This window comes from Phocoena phocoena, chromosome 2 (genome assembly GCF_963924675.1).
Source record: "Phocoena phocoena chromosome 2, mPhoPho1.1, whole genome shotgun sequence".
NCBI lineage: Eukaryota > Metazoa > Chordata > Mammalia > Artiodactyla > Phocoenidae > Phocoena > Phocoena phocoena.
This window is the reverse complement of record NC_089220.1, coordinates 77,689,142-77,710,655: the sequence shown is the minus strand read 5'-3', so window position 1 is coordinate 77,710,655 and position 21,514 is coordinate 77,689,142. Positions and strand designations below refer to the sequence as shown.

At 42.5% G+C, this 21,514-nt stretch overlaps 1 protein-coding gene across 2 annotated transcripts in view; it reads right to left on the bottom strand.

Moving 5' to 3' along the window:
• FMN1 (formin 1) overlaps nucleotides 1–21,514 on the bottom strand; it is a 396,758-nt gene that overhangs the window by 192,530 nt on the left and 182,714 nt on the right. For both annotated transcript variants that reach the window (XM_065872037.1, XM_065872038.1), the window contains 2 exons: nucleotides 14,762–15,534; nucleotides 9,957–10,107 (listed from right to left, as the gene is read on the bottom strand). In XM_065872037.1, coding sequence (XP_065728109.1) covers nucleotides 9,957–10,107; nucleotides 14,762–15,534 — 924 coding nt within the window. The remainder of the gene's footprint in view (nucleotides 1–9,956; nucleotides 10,108–14,761; nucleotides 15,535–21,514) is intronic.

Below are 21,514 nucleotides of genomic sequence, written 5' to 3'. Positions count from 1 at the left end.
TTTTAGGGGTGACACTAGGGGATTGTTCGTTGTCCTTATTCCTACTCTTGATGGTCATGACGACGGTAGCGATAGTGTGGCTGAACCAGCAAATATTTATGCATCAGACACACAGCTAAACACTTCACAGATTATTTTAACTCTCACAATCACCCTTTGAAATACGTACATACTATTATTATTCTCACTTTACAGATGAGGGAGTGGGACGGAGGAGCCTTAGAAAGATGAAGGGACTTACCCCATGGATAAAGTGATGACTCAAAGAAAAAGCCAGGCCTGTGCGGTTTCCAGAAAGCCCTGCCGAACCCCAATGCTACCACCTCCCACACTTAGACTATTCGTGACTCTTGGTGCCCTGGGTGTGCAGGAGGAAGCAGCTGATTGGAAGCCTTGAAACTGGCTTCCTGGTGGCTCTGAGGCAAACAGACACCAAGATCTTAGCCAACTGGCGTGAACTCCCTGTGCTGGCCTGTGAGTCTTACTTTCTTTTCCACGTACCTTCGGCCTCAGAAGTTCATCCCTTCCACTGGTGGCAACTGAACGGCTGAACTGTCCAGATACCTCCACATCCCAAGAGCATAAGTAATACACAACAAAAACATCACATGGCCCAGTTTCACCAATGCCTTACTAAATCATTCTAAACATCTCGTATGCTTTAGGCATTTTGCTGCTTTTCTGAACTACATTCTTCTCTAAGCAACCATCTCAGTGTCTCATTTTTTCCATTAGTAAGATGATTAGATGATTATAGTACAGAGTGAACTATTTATAATGAGGCCCAGCTCAGGCACTGTGGCTTTCAGTTGGCTTCATTTTAAATCCATCTTTCTTTGTTAATTAATGTGCCTTACCCAGTGTTGTCAGTAACACTCATTTATGTTCCTGAATTGAGCGGGGAGGAAAAGAACCACACCCAGAGTGAAAGATCCAACGTCTTCAGAATCATTTCGAATGCCATAACAACTTGAAAGCAAAATTTAAAAGTCAGTTTTTGTGTTTGTTGTAAACTAAGGAAGTTGTACAAGAGAGTCTACAAGGCAGTCAAAAGTGATGTGATAACTGAGTCCTGAATTAACCCCCTACACTATGTTTAAAGACCACGCCCCCACCTCCTAGGACGTTTTGCACATGCAAAATGTCTAATGTGACTAATAAGGTACCTAGCATAAAAGTTAACGAATGAAAATGAAAACACTAAAATTCAGGTTATTTAGTAACCAGGGCCTGGAGCCAGATCCCAGTTAAACCACTCTGGTGGTGAAGGAAGGGATGAAAATGCCCAATAGGTTCCATCTGGCTGCTAGCCTCCCCACCTTCTCCTCTCCCTGACGACTGAGGGGCTAAGGGCAGTCCTCCTCACAGGGTACTGGGGAAGTCCATGCAAAGGGCTTGGCAGCAAAGGAATCCAGCTGAAAGCAAGCACCGCTCCCCAGCTCTTCCCGGCCCAATCCCTTTTGTCATTCATTTCTCTGGAGGGCCCCTAACCCTCCAATCCCATTTGTACCCCACCGAGGAGATCTGATAATGGTGCTGGCAGAGCTGTGGCTTTTCAAAACTTCTGGCAGGGGCCTCGCTGACCCATAACTTGCCTACACACATGACTTCTTCTCATACTGTCTTTGTAAATTGACCATGGCTAACCTTGCTGCCCTAATCAGATCAATCAGAATAACATTTCTTTAGCTGCTGCATGCTGGCAGCCTCCTGGGCTGAGGCGTGACTCTGAGTCAGGCTCAGATACTGAAGGCAGATTTTGGAGTTTCCAATGGTCTCGGGTTTCCTTAGCTTTTATCACAGTTGGTGAGCTTTGTCAGGCCCGTGTTTACAGCCATGCAAATTAGCCTCAGCTGGAGAGAAACCAGGTCAGGCCTAAAGGAAATCAAGCTCTGGGCTAAAAGGTACTTTATCAAAAAATTGTAAGTGTAGCCATAGTACTGGGGGCGAGCCAGACTGTCCTAGGAAACACGTGGACGGCTGTGTCTGGTGAAACCTGAACTCTTGGCTTGGCCTCTGGACCCTGGAAACGTTATGGAGAGATGGAGGGGAGAGTGCCCCACCAGCAGAACGGGCTGGCCAACTCGGCCATTGGCTGCTGCCGCCAAAGACATTTTCTGTTAAGGAGAGACAAGTGTGAGGAGGGAAATATTGCATCTTCGGGGGAAGAAACATTGTGTTTGTGAGGCTGGTTTGCAGTATATCCCACATTACTCACTGACGAAGCAAGGTCCAAATCTGAGGTTGCATTCTACTCACACACTCGTATGCACTGAGTTTTAAAATGCGTGTGTGAAGGTGTCCACGTACAGATATGATCTGATACTTTGCATCTGGAAAGCATCTTTAGAAACATCCGCTCCAGAGGCCATGACAGTTACAGAAACTAAGGCCAGAGAGGTTACGTGACTGGACACACAACCGCTAACTAGTTACCTTCAAGACCAGACCTCTGGCGCCTTTCCATTGCAGTTTTCCCCATCAGATTCCAGCCCTTCAATACCCCAGTACATAGAGAAACTTGGCTTATTTTAAAATAATCCTCCAATACGTTTGTCTCTTAAGATTAGGGGATTATTAAAATCCTAACAATTACTCCCTGAGCTCCCACATACCTGTGACTCATACACCGTGGTGCTGATGGTGTCAGGCAGTCTGATCTATGGGTCTGAGCGCAGAGATGTTGGTTCACATGTGACACCTCTATCTGCCCTCTAATAAATAAGACAAAAGCTGGTGGAGCTTGAGTGTCCCCATTTGCAAAGTAGAAGTGATGACCATATCCTTGGAATTCATCTAATTAAAGTTTACCTTTTGACCGATGAGAGACCTGAGACCCAGAGAATTTAAAGAACTTGCCCAAGATACAACAGTTGGCTAAGGTCAGAGCCATAAGTAGAAACAGGGTCTACAGACACCGAAGCCAGAGCGCTTTTTACTAAACAATGACCAGGAAATAAAATTCAGACTTCTCCAAGTGGATATAAAGTCAAGACTTGTAGTTAAATTCAGACCAACAGACCATTTGTCAAGTGATTAAGAACAGATTCTGGGGTTGTTGCTGGATTCATCTCCTTGCTCCGCCACTTAAGAGCTGTGTGATGCTGGGCAAGTTACATAACCCCTCTGAGTTCCAGCTTCCTCATCTAAAAAATGGCAATAATCATAGAACCATCTCACTGGGTTCTTGTGACGACTGGATAAAATTTGTGTGTGTGTGTGTGGGGGGGGGGGGGTACGTAGGCCCCTCACTGTTGTGGCCTGTCCCGTTGCAGAGCACAGGCTCCGGATGCGCAGGCTCAGCGGCCATGGCTCATGGGCCCAGCCGCTCCGCAGCATGTGGGATCTTCCTGGACTGGGGCACGAACCCATGTCCCCTGCATCGGCAGGTGGACTGTCAACCACTGCACCACCAGGGAAGCCCCACGACTAGATAAATTAATACATGCTAGGCACTTAGCCAAAAACCGCTCACCTAGCATTAACCATTATTATTGCTATTGAAATCTTGTTGTCATCTTCACTTGAAAGATTCTACATAAATACAAGGTTATTAAGACTTCTGTTCGTGTTAAGCACATACCTATGGATGCACATGTATGTGTATGGGGCTGTTTCGATCTTTGTGTATATTGGAGATGTGTGCACTCTGCAAGGCATTTATGAGTTCATTTTGGAAGCACCCAGGTGACCTGGGTTTGTGACTTAAATACACATATAAGATCTTTGGGCATTCTTGTTATTTCCTCACATACTTCTTGCTTAAAACCGGAGGCCAGAGAAGTCCTGCCACCACCAAGGTCCCTGCACCGGCAGTCAGCCTCAAACCACTGTCTACCTCCGGCCAGTCACAGTCTTAGAAAACATCCTGAATTAAGCATAAATGAATGAGGTCCAGGAAAATATAGGTGAGATTTCCAAAATTTTACTCAACTAGGAGTAAAGAATAAAATACGTAAAAAAACCCCCAAATATTTAGAATTGTCATCTCATAGGATATCTTGTAATATCTAATCAAACCTCTTTATTTTCCTATTAGAGAACCCCAAATCTATATTCAAATACATCTTCCCTCCCTTTAGACATGGACAATTTAAAAAAAACCTCGGGTGTGTGTGTGTGTGTGTGTGTGTGTGTGTGTGTGTGTGTGTGTGTGTGTGTGTGTGTGTATAGTGGGGAGGTGATTCCAGAATCAGTCCCAAAGGGGCTAAGTCTAATACTTCATAAATTTTTATATTGCAGTCATTCATTCTAAGCACTGGAACTATGCCTGCTAATGATTTCTATTCTACTAATACCTACAAGCCTTTCTAATATTCCTTTGGCTCCCAATACTTTGAGTGGATAATTTGCTGTGAAATTTGGCCCCACGGTCCACAATAAAGAGATTTTACAAGACGAAAGAGGATACGCGAGGGGTAGTTACACTCTTGTAGGCTCCATTGCTCCGGCTCTAGGACAGAGGCTAATTTAGCTCTGCAGAGCTGAGCATTCGAAGGTGTCCTCTTGTGGTGTGGGTAGGAACTGAGCACCGTGTGATCCTGCAGCTGGCTTGAGGTACAAGAGCAGATTGAGTTACTGTTCAACAGCCAAAGAGAGAAACATAGTCTAACTCCAAGAATAATATTCAGATTCAACATTCTGAAAGAATCATTGATATCCATACTTGACAAGTTCTAATGACCTTTTTTTTTAAAAAAATAAGTAAATAAAGTAAAAGTACAACTTAACTTTTTGGGCTGCCTTATTTCCACATAAAATTTACAAGGCAGAATTTTTGTAGGTTGGTGCTTGTCATGGAGTAGAAGCTCCCGTTTGCTTTCAGTAGATTTGGCCAGTCAGGGGCCTTTAAAACCAAAGAACAGGAAAGCCCAGATCATTCCAGATATCACTCAAGGAATCTGGACATAGCACCAATGACCTCAAGGTCATGTATTGGTGCAAACAACACACGGGCAAGTGATTTCACTCACTGCCATAGATGATAACCCCTAACCTCACTGCTCATTTTTCAAACACATGAGTAATAGAAAGGGCTTGGCAAATGCATTCCCATTCCTGGGGGGGGGGAAAAAAATAATGCACATACCTTACCGGGGCGGCCCAGAGAAATTATCTTTGTACACAAAAGCTGAAATTATATAAACGTGGAAGGCAACAGATTATGAAAACCCTATAAATTTATGTTCTCCTTCCACTCATCTCCCCTCCCCAGTAAACTGAGACACCAAGTCTGGGATTTGAGAGTTACAGCTACGATCCTGGCCAAAGTGACCCAATTACAACTGAAAGCTTTTGGCTCCAGGAAGTTTCAATAGACCAGTGTCTGCAGGACCATCGGCACCCCTCCCTACCCCCACTCCCACCAAGTGCTCAGGGAATAGCCATTATGTCATTAATTCTTAAGAAATATCTATTAAAAAAGGCCAAGGGAGTGGAGTAATTTTATGTATCTTACAGAGGAGGGAACAAGCACGGACATTATTCATAATTTCAAGAGAGGAATAATATTGGCAGGTCATGCTGATTTTCTGAACGTTGTCAGGCAAGTTTAGAAAGCAATTGGAGAGTTCACTGGAGTAGCTACTTCTCTGACAGGCACCAGGACAAAGAATCTCAGACACATTCTGTCTGACGAAGGCAGATTTCTGGCTCCTTGTCAACGCGCGGATCTACCTTTCCCCAGAACAAATGTAACTTAGAGATAGTAGAAATATGGGCATATTGACAGTGAAAACTCTTATGTTACAGTGCAAAAAGACTATATAAACCAATGTAAGATGAACTACTAGGTGTCTGTATACTCTGTTAAAGGAGCTGAAAAACAGGAATGGTCTAGAGATGACCATTTGCAAATAGTTTCAGACAGGGACACACGCATGTTTGAAGACCCTCAACAAGCTCGTGGGAATAAGCGGTGGTCAAGAATTTCTTTGCAAAGCTTTCATGTTTGTTCATAAACTAAGAGATTAATACATAGTTCTAGAGAATACTTCAAGTACTTTCACAATCATGATTTCATTTTATCCTTGTAATGACCCTGTAAAGGGTTGTTACTCCCTATTTGGTAGAGAAAGAATCTGTGTGGAAAAGTTAAACAACTTGCCCTGAAGGTTATCAGAGAGCAAAAAAAATAGGAGACAGTACTAAGTGTTGCTGGTACAGGCAAGAGCTGATGTTTTGAGTTCTGGTCCTCAATTTGGTGAATGTTATGTCTGTGGTGGCAGAGTGGTCTCATGCCACAAATGAAGACGGCACAGGCCTGAGTAGGCAATACCAATCTGTCATAGTCAGTATTTAACGTATAGCTAATATTTAAAATGATTGATGGGGGTCAAAGGAAAACAGCTCCAAATCTACATATTGTTTCATATTATTTCGTAGTTGGAGTTATACATAGTATCTTTTTATTCAAAGATTTGGATTCCTACTGGAAGAACCTGAAGACGACTTTGGATAACTTCACAATGTAGGACGTATTTTGGATTTGCACGAGTGTAGCTGGATTTTGTTGATGATTCTAAGAATGGCTACTCTCATTATAAATGTTAAAATCGATCATCCCAGTAAAAGCTGTTACCAACATTAAGTGAAGCCAATTACTGTTTAAATTCAGGGGAAGGGAAGACACATGCTGAGGCGTTTCTACATCCTCTCAAGCGTCCGTCATTATCAATGTCTTCCTAGCTAAAAGCGTACAAACCCTAGAAGTCATCTTCATCTTTCTAGGTCTCGTTTCTCATGTGCCACGAGGGCACTGAATTAGATGATCAGGAAGGTTCCTTCTAATTCTTAGACTGTATCGTACTAGAAAACAGGATCCCAGCCCAGTTTAAGAAGGTATGTATCTGTTTGCTTTAAATCAGTGTCAGTGATGGGAACTTTAAATGCTGTTATAGAAGATGAAACTAGAAACTCGTATCTGAGTTCAGCAGAACGGTAACAATTCCGACAGTTCTGACTAGGAATGTGGGATGTGCAGAGGGATGCAGACCAGCTCCACTTAAGAGATGCTCACGTCTGTCTCAATGCTGGCAGAGTCCCTGCGGCCAAGATTCAGAATGCTGGATTTTTAAATCTCTGACATATACTCTACTTCCGTCACCATAAAAAGATCTATCTGGCAGGTGTCTCCTGGTCACCTTGTATGGGAACCATTCTGTGGTTAGGCTAACAAAGCTGGCCTCCAGGGCTGACACTCCTCAGTTGCTCACAATCACTAAAATTCACTTTCGTCTTCATTCTCAGAGAACAGAAAATAAACATCTGACTTTCAGAAGAGACCAAGGGATCCATCTCGATATTGGAAATCTGGCCATGGGCACAGAAGGACGGCGCCTAGGAGGCAGGTTCAGAGTTTACTGGCATCGGCTCAATTCGTTTTTTTTTTCTTTACAACTTAGAATCTCAGCTCTAAGGTAGGACACAAGCTCACTGCAAACTCCAAGCACCCTCAAGACTGCTCCCCTTAAAGAAAAAAAAATAGAGACTACACGTGTGCACAGAGTCTTTGGGGTAACAGCAACCTCACTGTTCAGAAAGATTAAAGAGTTTGAATAAAGGATATTTTCCCCCTCAGACGGAGAAACAAACACATCAAGTACTAACCGCCTTAGTGAAAATCCTTTGTTGAAGAGGCAAATAATTATGAGATAAGAAATAAGAATAAACTACCAAATGCTTTGATGTTTTAAAAACAAATACTTCAATGTTTTAAAAATGCTCATTCACCAAAACAGAAATAATTAGCTTTATGAGTAAATAACATGTAACCAAGCATCCAGAGAGAGAAACACAAGGAGTAATAGCAAAAGAAAAAGAAAAAAGAAAAAGAGAACGAAAGTAAGTTTAATATGATATTGGGTAAGAAAACATTCAGAGGATTTCCTTGATGGTCAGAGAAGGCTTCCTGGAAGAGGCAAAATGAGGCCACTTTTGGAATACAGAGATTCTGCTTTTGCCTTTTGTATAGAAACAATTAGTCTTCTGTTCCTATAGATGGCATTTAAAAAGCCAGCTGGCCAGCAAAACGCCCTTATTTCCATCTCATAGGAATCTAACTGCACATCAATATATTCTATAGTCTATCAGTTTACTTCTTGCCGTAACTCAATTGTTTCATGCGATACACCCTCTTAAAAGATTTGCTCTGATATTTAATCATTATTGGGATCACATTTTTCAATCAGGGAAACACAATTCCAATGAACTTGTGAAAAACCTTGACCATGATTTTCATGTATAATTTAAGTCAGTGGGCACACCTGATTTGATTAACAGAAAACTGCATCCGGACTTTTGCCATTTCCCCCCCACAAGGCACAGCTCATTTCACAATCATGTTACTTGAGATATGAACCAATGGATGAACCTCACTATATAATTTAAGAAGAGTTGATGAAACTATCATTCAGTACTACACACCTTTCAAAACACTTCTTCAAACCCTCTTCGATTTGAATTTCACAGCATCCTGCTAGGTCAGGTAAACTCAGATATTGTTAATCTGGTTTTATAGAGAAGAGAAAATATGGCCTGGAGAAGTGAGATGACCAGCCCAGAATCACATCGCAAATCAACAGCAGAACCAAGTACTATACAGTTGACCCTTGAACAGCTAGGGGTTAACGTGCATATAGCTTAGAGTCAGCTTCTGTACCCGCGGTTCCTCAGCATCCGCGATTCAATCAATCACGGGCTGTTTCGTACTGTAGTGTTTACTATTGAAAAATATCTGCATATAAGTGGACCCGTGCGGTTCGAACCCATGTTGTTCAAGGGCCAACTGTTTTTCCCTAATACCGTCTATGCTATTATCACAACACTAATGCAGAGAAACAGCAGCGGCGGCGGCAACAGTAGCAAAATGAGAGCAGCAATTACTTGCTGAGGTTTGACTGGGTACCAGGCACTACGGTAGCCCGTATATACATACGATGTCATTTGATCATTACTCAGAGCAATATGGATAGATGTCATCTCACGTGACACTGAGGGGACCAAGGCAGACTGAAGGAACTTTGACTTGGGGCACGCAGCCGGTGCATGGCGACCGTGGCGACTCACCTCCACATCTGTCTGATTGCTTGTGAATCCTGACCTTGTCCTCTGATGGCTGGCTGGTGGCCTCAGATTTCTAGCCCTCAAGTCTGCTCAGAGGTCACCTTCTCAAGGAGGACTACCTTGAACACTCCATTCAAACCCGTAGCCCCCATCCCTCCCTAACCCCGAAAGAGTTGATCCTCCTTACTCTGCTCTACCACGTGATTCGATTTTTTGTTTCTGACGTTTATTGTTAACAGAAGCTCCAGAGGGCGAGGATCTGTTTTCTCGTTTGTTTGCTTTTCTTCACCAACATGCCCCAGGTGCTCAGACAGTGCTACCCACGAGAACTTTTTGTAACGATGGAAATGTTTTATATCTGTGCTATATTGTAGCCACTAGCCAGAAGAATAAAACTGAAAGGTGGCTGGTGCCACTGAAGAACTGAATTTTTAATTTTATCACAAATAGTCACATGTGGCTAAGGGCTACCCGACTGGATAGCATGGGCCTAAAACAAGATGTAGCACAGACTCCCAATAAATATTTGTTCAATGAATGAAGTTACAAATAAGTGAAGAAGACATTTTCCATATAGCCTACAGACTACTTTTCACTAACTTTTGTGCATTTTTTCAATAGAATTAGTGGCTGAAAAAAGTCCAGATGAAGAAAACAGTTTGAAAATTCAGACGGCATGACCAAAATAGCAAGCACGGATTTCTCAAACTATTGGCTCCTTTCTGTCATCTGTGACTCAAAACCTTTCAAAACATTTTTTGAAAACAGAGGGAAAGCAAACCAGCAGCACATAATAAATTCCCATGTATGACAAATATATACATATATATATATATATATATATATATATATATATATATATAATTACAAAGATTACTGTAGTCACTCAGTACCTTTTTGATCTTGTTTTTTTTCTCATAGGACTCTGACAGAGGTTTCTTCTTCTGCTGAGGTGTGTCTTTGGAGAATAAATACTCAAATTCGCTAGTATCCCGAATATCAGGTTCTTCTAAGGAATCCCACAAGGTTGGTGTAGAATTTTGGCTTAAAAGAGAAAATGGCAAGTTAAACTTAAGAAACAAAAGAGAAGAGAATACAGTGAAATCCTTAATTCATTTTTTTAACTCCTTAAAAAACTCTAATAACGCTTGAAGAGAAACTTTTTACGATAACAGATTTTTTAAGTCAAAATATACTAAGTATTAAAGCAAACACACATTTCCGAAACAGAATGGTCCTTAGATATAACCAAAGAGAGAGAACCAAAGAAACGCGGTGGGATCAGAACTCCTGCGAGTCAGATTGTTGAGGCATGGAAACTGCCCCTCCCTCACTTTGTGTCATTTCCATGACGGGTAGAAATGGGCATCGTATAAAGATTGAAACAATAACCAATTCTGAGAAATTCATAGGATAATTCTTAAATAGAATGAAAATGGATGGAGTGCTTGGGTGAAGATGTGCCCTCCTTTGAATTTTTTTCTATTCGTTTTAAATATGGTTCTCAGGTTTAGCTCAGGTTAACTCAGCTTAAGACCCATATATGTGAACAGGCTGTGCTCATTTAGAAATACTTGATTTTATAATACACCACCCAACAACAGGATTAACAATAAAAACAAAGCAAAACCCCTACTGCACCAGCCCCTGCAGAGATTTCAGCAAAAGCAGCCATGGGGAGACTGTGTTTTGTTTGTTTGACTGGTTTTTTTCTCTCTCTAAAAACAGGGATACCCTAGTTTTGAAACAAAGAAAGGGAAGAAGATATGGGAAATCAGGTTCAGAACAACTGCCTCTGAGAGTTGCCTTAGATGGTTTACTATCCAGGCTCCTTTCAGTGAGAACACATTTTCTCCCAAACGTCTACTTTCTTAACTTACTTTCTCGTCTTGTTTTAAACACTTTTAATGCTCGTAGACATTTAATAAAAAGTCTCACCTACACGTCAAACATACAGATCAAACATGTGTGTATGTTATGATCCATAATATCTACAAGTACTTTGTTTCGATATGCATTTTCCCAATGAAAACTAAAAGAACTATTACTACATGGGGTGGTCCACACAAAGTTTTTGATACTAAAAGACAATTTTTCTTTTTTTTTTAATTTTTGAATTTTATTCTATTTATTTTTTTATACAGCAGGTCCTTATTAGTCATCCATTTTATACACATCAGTGTATACATGTCAATCCCAATTGCCCAATTCATCACACCACCATCCCCACCTGCCCGCCGCTTTGACAATTTTTCATATTTGAAGCGGTTGGCAACACTGGCTTTTCAGATCTGAGTGTTCACATTTTGCTATGTGTCTGCCTTTGCTGTGAAATATGACATTTGGGTTCTGGCCCATAACAAAACTGAACATTTGCTTCTCTCCACTTTTTTTTTTTAATTATAATTTTTCTAATATAATATTTGAGGCATTTAAGAACATATATGTGACATATGTAAGTTATAATGTATAACAGTATAATGAATACCTGTGAAATCATCATCCAAGGGCTAGAACATTTCCGGCGAGGTACATCCATCTATGTGCTCCTTCCTCAGCACCGCCCCCTCCCTCCCCCCCGCCGCCCTTAACTTCAATTCGAAACACGAACACCTTTAATGTTAAATGCTTTTCTCAGTTGCACTTGGGAAAGGGGATCTTGGTGGGAGAAGAGAGCCAGGAAATTCTGGAGCATGCAGCCTCAGAGCTGCTGGTCTGGGCCTCAGGAAGGTTCTGGGAAGCAGAGGAGAGGATGCCTAGAGGGAGGTGATGTGACCCACAAAGTAGATTATTCAGACCCATCCCCCCATCTCCTGCACCTCTACCGCTTGGCTCCCCCTCCAAGGACTCTGAGCTCAGGTCAGTATGACTAGTGCTATAACCCACTTATATTCTGAAGTAAATAGGCTTTGGAAGTCAGGTTGAACACCTCATCACCATCTACAACACTGTTTCTATGGGAAAAGGCATTTCCAAAAATGAGTAACAGAATTTTGGAATACCACCTCTCAGCAGGTTGGGGGCAACTGGGCTGGTGGGGCAGTAACAAGGACTTGCTCACAATGGACCGTATGCCATCATGGCCAGCTCTTTTCTGACCACTGAACACACAGTTTGAGCTCCAAAGAAGAGGAAGAGGAAGGCAGGAGGAGGAGGAGGAGGGGGAAGAAGTGGGAGGGGACAGATGCGGGAGTGAGCAGGGAGGAGCGCGCAGGGGGTGGAGGAGAAGATAATTTCTCAACAGGAAGATACTTATTAGGAAGCCGAAAAGGTAGACAGATGAGGATTTCTTTCTTCCTTTTTAATTTTTTTAAACTAAATGGCTTTTCCCTATTCTAGAAACCAGAAAACAGACATCAAAGAAAGCAGAATGGCAAAAGTTAAAAACCATGTTAGTAGTGAAAAGCAATCCAAGTGGATGAGAGGCAGTGTGTGTATACTAGAGAAAATTCATATTTTATTCTTAGTTCCCCAGAAGACCAAGACCAAAATCGATTATGTGCTCATTACACGAAGTGCTTACCCCTCTGGCTGTACAAAATATCATCTCCTGTCAAAGAACACATCCCAGATAATTTTACTTTTGTCCATAATGAATAGTACACAGGGTCTTCAGACCATGTCAGTTTTAAAAGACGTATTCATGCTCTGAGGTACAAAACATTTTGACGGACCCATAATAAGAGAGACTAAACCCCTGTGCCTGGAACTCAGGCTCAAGGCTGACATGTTCACCAAGCAGGGCTCTCCTGAGGTCCCAGGTCAGGAAAGTTGGAACATTCATCTACTTTTCATTTTGCTCAAAACGCAATCCCTGGTGGTGGCAGGACTCCAAACTCCACATGCCGTCCTCCCTCCGCCCCTGGCAGTGTCCACGTTTCCCCTTTTTATAAGAACACCAGTCATTTTGGATTAGAGGCCCGCCCTACTCCAGTCTGAGGTCATCTCAACCTAACTAATCACAACTGCAATAGCCCTATTTCCAAATAAGGTCACAGTCTGAGATACTGGGGATTAGGGCACCGGCAAATCAATTTGCGGGGAGGCAATTCAACCCATCGCAAAACTGAAGCCCTACGTTTACGGCGAAACTAATAAGAGCTTGAGCATTCTATTGTCCTCTTCCTCATAATGGCCAACTATGTATGGAGAGAAAACTACAATGATTATCTCCAGCTTGTCTTTGTTGTCTTAAACGGTGGATGAAGGGCCCACATCTCCCAGTGGTTACTGTTACACCACTGGTATGGTCTAGGTTATTGTTTGCCCATGAAGTCTTATGGGAATGAAGCTGAGGCAGGCTAGTGAGACCCAGGTGTGGAACAGCTCCGTGTGCCCTCAGAACACATGCTGCCAGGGCTGACAGGTGGGCTTCATCACCCTGGAATGGCTGCGCATTAATTTGAGAACGCTAATAAGGGAACACGGCTGCAAATAAATATCCGGAGAAATTAATTCTTAGGAAATGTCATCTGAGTCTTGAATGGGAATACTAGTAGTCTAGTTAATGGAAGGAGCTATTTCAGGACCATCTGAAATGGTTTTTTAACCACTCATTTGGGAAACGTAAATATAGAGTATTATATTTAAATATAATAAATAAATAAATTTATCAAATAAATAAATTCGCCCTTAATTTTTGGTGAGAGGAAAGAGACCAAATATGAAGTATACAATCAACTTCGTTCACCATATGCTTAGTGTCAAGGTGTGCCCCACCCCTCCTAGAGTGATTTCTAGTTGCTTCCTCACTGTGAATTGCAGTTTGTTTTGTTCAGTATACTGCCTTCCCCAAGTGAAATGTTATAGAAATAGAAAAATTCACCACCACATCTTGATTTGGGGAATTAAGTTCAAAAATTTAAATGTAAAAATCTGTTCTGTATTTGCTGTTCTTTGCAAACAATGAACTTCGTACCTAGAGAGTAGTCAAGAAGCCACTCAACGTCTTTCTCGTCCTTTTGATGCTTTCCAAAATGAGGCAGAAGAAATCTGATCAGATCTGTTTGAATGGAAATTTCCAAGCAACCATCTCTTGCTGCCTTACAGACCCACTTTAACAACCTATGCAAATGGAAGATGCTTTTTAGCTACCTACCCACTGGCACTTTCTCTGCAGGGCAACGAGGTATAAAGATGTGCGGGCACTCAGTAGCGAGGGGTAACAGAGTTCAAGCAGAGAGAGTTGATATGTTAAGACTCCTCTCTGACCTAAAGAGCTAATGATTCAACTATGTCCAGTTCTTTTAATAAAAATTGAAAAATTACACCTACCTGTTGAATATACACATTATAGGGTTGATGATACCATCTAAAGACAAGACAGATAATGTAAAACTCTTCAGTGAACCTGAAGTGTAGAATCAGGTTCAATGTCTTTGTGATTACTCACTAACTGCAGAGATGTTGGAGAGCCCTGGGCTCTTCTCTAGTCTGGGAAATGGAATATATACCTTCGAGAAGCGTCTGACACAGAACACGTCGTTTCTTCCAGCATCGATCCATACAGAACACAGGGAAGACCTAGTGGAGACATTCTCCTCCAAACGTTCCAGCCTTGTTTATCCAAAGCATTCACTACCACATCTGAGAACGAGCGCCACACTACAAAGATGCTGAACCAACAGGAATACAACATCACTTGTCCAAAATCCTGCAAATTCACAAGCTGAGAATGGGCCAGGGGAGTTGAGCTTACCTCTTATCACTTATTTGTATCCTAGTCCAGTACAAAGGCTTCATGGGACAACTGGGTTCGACGGCTGGCTTCCGAGGACACTGGCTAGCAGAAGGGTTGACTCCGAAGAAGAGTGCAGGGGGAGGTGGAGGCACAGGTCCTGGGGGTGGCGGAGCAGAAGGAGGCCCCCCACTGTTGGGCGGAGCGGTGGAGTGAGGAAGTGGGGGGGGTGGGGGAGGGGGGGGAGGTCCAGCACTTGGAGGCAGAGGAGGTGGCGGAGGTGGGGGAGGTCCAGTATTCACAGGTGGTGGCGGAGGTGCCAGGGGCAAAGGTCCAAGTGCGGGTGGGAGGGGAGGAGGGGGAGGGATGGCTGCCAGTAGGGGTGGTGCGGGAGGGGGAGGAGGAGCGGGAGGCGTTGCCTTCTGCTGACTCGATGAGATGCTTTCCGCAGATTGAAGTGGTACACTGGTGTCTCTGCTGTCATTTGGGGGAGAGAGTTGGCTTAAAGAGGAGATATTCAGCTTTTTGGGTATTATTTGGTTACTTCTGGTTGTCCTGTCTTCACCTTCGCAGGGTTTGAGGAAAGTCTCTCTGTCTGTCTGGATGCACACATTTCTGAAAGTCTTTGGAGGGCAGTCATCGTCGGTGGAGACACACACATCCCTCATCTCTTCACACCCTCCTCGCCATCGGTGTTCTATCTCGTCTTTGAGATTTTCAATGGTTTCTTCTAGTCTCGCTGTTATCATCGCATGCTCACCCCGGATGTGAAAGGCTTGAAGTTCGAACTGAGCCTGTAGAGATATCAGTGGGGAAGAAAGCAAAAAACTTATCAAAAACAATGATCAGAAATAAAATATTCCAATAGCATCCACACACCACCATGGCACAAGGCCGCCTAAACACAGGGAAAGACAGAGACGTTCTTCTGAGAATCCAACAGGGTGTAAATTCCACCTTGTGAATTTTCCAAGGACTTAAACAGTTGGAGTAAAAGCATAATTTCATCCCATCTGAGCTCACAGGGAACAATAACCATGGATTAAGGGTAAAAGTAAAACTGTCGTCTAAGAATTTTCATTGGTTTTAATATCAAATGCAAAACAAAACTTTTAATAAAGATTTGAACATGCCTGGATATATCTGTTATTACTTTTGGTTTTGGAAAAAGAACAACAAAAAAAAAGGTTTGGAGATACTTTTGGCTAGGAGCTGCAGTTCTCACAGTTTTCCGTAGAATGTCTCACCTCCGGGGTTTCCAGGCCAACACAGCAGAAAGAAAAGATTCAAGAAGAAGCTGTGATGCGTGTGCATTTTTTTTAAAGTTTCCATATCAAAGCTGCCCACGATCAGTATTTGAGTCTGTTTTATAATCATTCATAATTTAGTAATAAATGCACAGAAAATGAGCTTATTAAGGTTTGCTTTTTTCTCTTCCACATACTCTATATTTTCAACTATAGTTTATATGAAGCCAGCCTTTTTAACGCTCATCTTCTCAGTTATGTCAATACCTTGAGTCTATAGTTTTTCACTTATCAGCACAAACTGGCGTATTCTTGGCTATTAACTAGTCCATTTCCCAGCATTCAAAGCCATTCAGCCTACTACAGTTAACTGGGAGGCAGTCAAATTTACAATTTTATGTTTGAGTTTTTCCAAAATCCAATTTAGCAGTAATTAAACATTTTTGGTGAATTTATTTAATTTCTGCCTTCCCCATCAGACTACAAACTCCACAAGAAGAAATCAGGGACAGTATCTGCCTTTATTTCTGTATCCCAGCAGCTAAAATGGCAAGTACCCACTACCAATGAGATGGATGGATAAAACACATTGCAACAGGACTTCCCTGGTGGCGCAGTGGTTAAGAATCTGCCTGCCAATGCAGGGGACGTGGGTTCGAGACCTGGTCTCGGAAGATCTCACATGCCGCAGAGCAACTAAGCCCGTGCGCCACAACTACTGAGCCTGCGCTCTAGAGCCTGCGAACCACAACTACTGAACCCGTGTGACACAACTACTGAAGCCTGCGCGCCTGCAGCCCGTGCTCCACGACAAGAGAAGCCACTGCAATGAGAAGCCCACGCACCACAACGAAGATTAGCCCCCTCTCACTGCAACTAAAGAAAGCCTGCGTGCAGCAACTGAAGACCCAATGCAGCCATAAATAAATTTATTTTAAAAAAAAACTGCAATGGTTATATTCCGTCTTTGTCCCAAGAGTCTTCCCTATGGCCAATAAGACTTTCTTCACTGTAATTTCAGCCCACAAATATCTAGAACACCAACGGGTATCCGTTTTACATTAAAAAGGTAAAGAAATATTTTCAGTTGCCTAAGTCAGTCAAGGTCATGACACAAGAAAATTCTCCATCTTCATTAAGATAACTTTTAACTGTATTTTTACTAGTTTCACCTTTTGCTTCATAAACCAACCCCCAAATAACTGTGGTCAGAAGAACTAGAGACAGGTTTTTCTAGAGCTGAACTTCTCATATGTGAACACAGCAGCCGCGATCCAACTCTGAAAAAATTGGCAAGTTCAGGGTACCATCTATTTCTCTGCAACACAGAAGGATAAGCAGCACCTGAGCTCTGGATTCAAACCACCTGGTTCACATCCTGGTTTAGCCACTTGCTAGCTCTATGTCCTTGGGCAGGGAACTCTGTGTCTTCAAGCCTGAGTTTCCTCAAGTGTATAATGAGGAAAGTAGTAGACCATCTCTAGGGTTTTTATAAAGGTAAAATGAAATAGTTCCTGTAAAGCGGCAGGCATTATGCCTGGAACACTAGTTCTGAATAAATATTACTGCTAGTTACTGTTGCTAAGGATAATATTAGAGTAAGAGACTAACAGATTTCTAAACATTCTTCCAAATTTCCAAACAATGTCACCTTTGTGGAGTGACAGGCATAAAACTAGGAAAAGCTTACACAGTCAGGATGAACAACGTACTACAAATACAAAAGTTGGCCCAATCTTTCACGAGTTCTACTATCAAATGGCTGAAAGTACTTTCAAGCTTCATTCAACTCTTAGATCAAGATGACCTCTGTTTGGATGCCCTACCCATCTCCATCTCCCTCTGCCTCCCCTGCCCACCTCCAGCCACATTCCAGCCCTGATTCCCAGCCTGAATGATCACGCATATTTAAATTTCATTTTAGCAACTAGTTTAGTTCTGCCACAGCAAACTAAATCTTGAATGCTCTTCCCGACTAACCTTCTTCCAAGCAGGTTAGCAGTCAGGTAATGTTGATGAGCCAATAATTTCACTTAATCTTCAACTTCTTAATATTATGAAAATGTTGCAAAGACATGTTCCACAGAAGAACTTTCCTTTTATCACACAACTGGACTGTATCTACACAAAGCACCCCACCTCTCCTGCCCTCCACCTCTCAACCAATGACCTTCTGCATCTGCTGAATCTGATGTATACATCTATATCTACCATTCTGGTGGCTCTGTAATTCATTTGCTTAGTGTGGTGGGTAGAGCACAGATTGGTTAGGTTACTTAACCTCTCTATACCTCGGTTTTCTTATAAGGAAAATGGCGGTAATAACAGCACCTACCCTGCAAGGCAGTTATGCGAAGTAGACGAGTTAATGCACGTAAAACTACATACAGAGGAGTGTTGGGAACACAGGAGGTGCTATAGAAGTTTGCTGCCATTATTATTTTGTGTCTTTGCTGCCTGACACATCACTTGCTTTCGGCTCTCAGCACGTTCCCCAGCACCATGCTCTATCCATCTAAAGCAAAAATAAAGATATCAAAATCCCTTTTTAATCCCTGCTAGCTGTCGCCCTTTCTTTCTCACACTACCTCTTTTTCTTCACAACAGAGTTTTGTCTTGTTTTGTTTTTTTAAGAAAACACACAACTCTGGCTGCATCTATTTTCTTATCCATGCTTCTTTTAACCGATGACAATTGGTTTCTGCCCCCACCATCTTCTTAAAACTCTACGATTTGAGTGTTACGTCTGGCTCAGCACTCTTCAGTGATTTCTGCCCTCTCAGCTTCACTGTTAAACTTGACCGCCGCCTTGCCTTGGAATTCTCTCTGCTTCCCTGAACTTCGATACTCTCCCTCCACCCACCGCAATTTTCTTCCTATTTCTTGGCTCTCTTCAGTCAATCTGTGAACTCCTTTTCCTCCAGTCATCCCTCAAATGTTGTTCTCCAGGTACGTCCCTTGACATTTCATCCTTCTCACACTACACAATCTCTCTCGGTCATCTTGTGTACTCATGAGGTAAACTACACTCATTGACTATATACTGCAACTTCCAAATGGGTATCTTAAAACCATAATAATTCCAACTATCCTCTGGAACTGTTCTACCTGAATATTCTTAATCAGCCACCTCAGACTCCACACGTCTGAAAATGAACTCATCATTGTCAAACCTCAACTGCCTCCTCCTCTGAAGTTCTTCTTTGCAATTAACAGCATCACCATCCTCCCAACCCGTCACATCCAGAAACCTGGATATCATGCTGGATTCCTTGCTCTCTCTCATTCCCAACGTATAACTTATCAATGAGTTTCATTAATTTCTCTGATTCATTCCTTTCTGTCTACCCCCACTGCCTCAACTCTTCACTGGGTCCTTCTCTACCTGGACAGTGGCACAAGCCACCTCACTAATTTTCCTGATTCCAGTTTAGCCACATTGGTTCCATGATGATTTTTTTAAAAAAATAAATGCAGATCTTTATTCCTTAAAATCCCTCCAATAATTGGCCATTACTTATAAGCTAATGGTAACATTTTTTAGCATGGCCACTCTGAAAACTCTTCTGTTTTCTGCCGATTTTTTCCACTTCTGGCTCCTGCTTCTTCTCCAAATATGTCCTGGATTCCAGTCCTACATAACTTCTCTCTCTCCCGGGACCACACTCTTTCATGCATGTGGGTCTCTGCAAATCTTGTCGTCTCTCAACGACTCTCCCGTCTGCTGCAAACACCCAAGGTAAGGGGACAGATTACCAAACACAGATTTCATGAATGGCTTCCTCACAAACTGTATTTATTAATATGAAGAATTACCAACTAAGAACTATGGAATGTCCATGTACTCCATACCAATATGCTGAGACTACAGTAAGAAACTCTTCTAACCGTTAAAATTTAAATGGCCCATATAAAAAAACCACGTACCTTTGCCCTTTCCTGCTACACAACTCCTTTTGACCATTCCAATTTCAGGTCCAGAAGCTCAGCATGACACAGTAATTCAAAGTGATTCATGTAATAAGCCCCTCATTCATTCTTTTGCCTCTCACTGTTATGGCCTCTCCCGTTGCGGAGCACAAGCTCCGGACACGCAGGCTCAGCGGCCATGGCTCACGGGCCCAGCAGCTCCATGTCATGTGGGATCTTCCCGGACCGGGGCACGAACCCGTGTCCCCTGCATCGGCAGGCGGACTTTCAACCACTGCACCACCAGGGAAGCCCCCCTCATTCATTCTTTATCTGTCCATATGTAATAGGGAAGCACAAATCTGACTTCATATTAGATCTATTCCTTTTGCTTTCACCTTTGTGCTTTGTCGCCCACGCTTAGTCGTGCTGGCTCTGCACCTTTTATAAAAGAATGTGGCCTATAGCCTGAAATATACAGGATAGCCTATTCTCAGGGCTCTAACCTTTAAGAGTCCATTCATGTGGAGGTCAAAGTTGCAGAACAGAGAAGGGCATTTGTCTGTTGGAGGTTTACAGGAACACCATGACCTGACCTACATGGACAGCTACAAGAACAAAGGATTCCGACACCAAGGAGTTTGCAACAACTAATCATGCCCCTCCCTCATCTTGCCTTTAAAAGTGCTTTGCTGAAACCCTTTGGAGAGTTTGGGGCTTTGGGGGCACGAGCCACCCATCTCCTTGCGTGGCCCTGCAATAAACCTTTCTCTGCTCCAAACTTGTCTGGCACCACTGTGTGTCGGACACACTAACTTGCGTTCAGTAACACATATCCTGTCAGTTATTTCAAATTGTTCCTGGCTCTATTACAAACAGGCATGTCAAATCTGCACCTATCATGAATCAAGCCTTCAGGAAAGTTATTTTTTAACACGATTTTACACTCCACTTCCTGTTAAGTGCCACTTCTACTCTGCACATGGAAATCATATATTGTTTTCCCTCCTTTGTCTAGAGCCATAACTAGAAGGACTGTTAACGACTTGATGAATCAAACACAGAGAGTAGAACTGTTGAATAATCACGTACTCCCAGGCAGGACCCTGGAAATCTTTATGAAATGTCAAGCCCAGACCCTCACAGCCGAAATTAAACTTAAGGCTGAATCAAGGGAACATAATGCTTTTAAACCCTATTGACTTTCTTTTCAGTCTCCTTTACTTTCACATTGAACGTGGTGCTTGTACACGGTATACAAAACAATTTACAAACCTTCTGACCGTTTTTAGATAAACGTTCTTTAGGACGTATGAAACATTATGAGTTTCCCTCTCCCCAAACCTCCCTGCTAAAAATCTGTTTTTCTGCATTCACCCCAACATATCATTTGAAAGGAGACAGGTCTAAAATTTTGACATCTTTCCAGCCTGCCCCAAGTTTTACCTCCAGACTTCATCCAAATTTTACCTATCTCCCTTTACTTTTAACTCGATTGCTTCATTGCTTTCATTTTTAATCACATCCTCTTCCCACCTGCAATAGTCTGTTAATCTATATCTATCTCCTGCCAAGCAATATGCAAATTCACAGTCTTTAAGCGAGCAATCGCAATTAA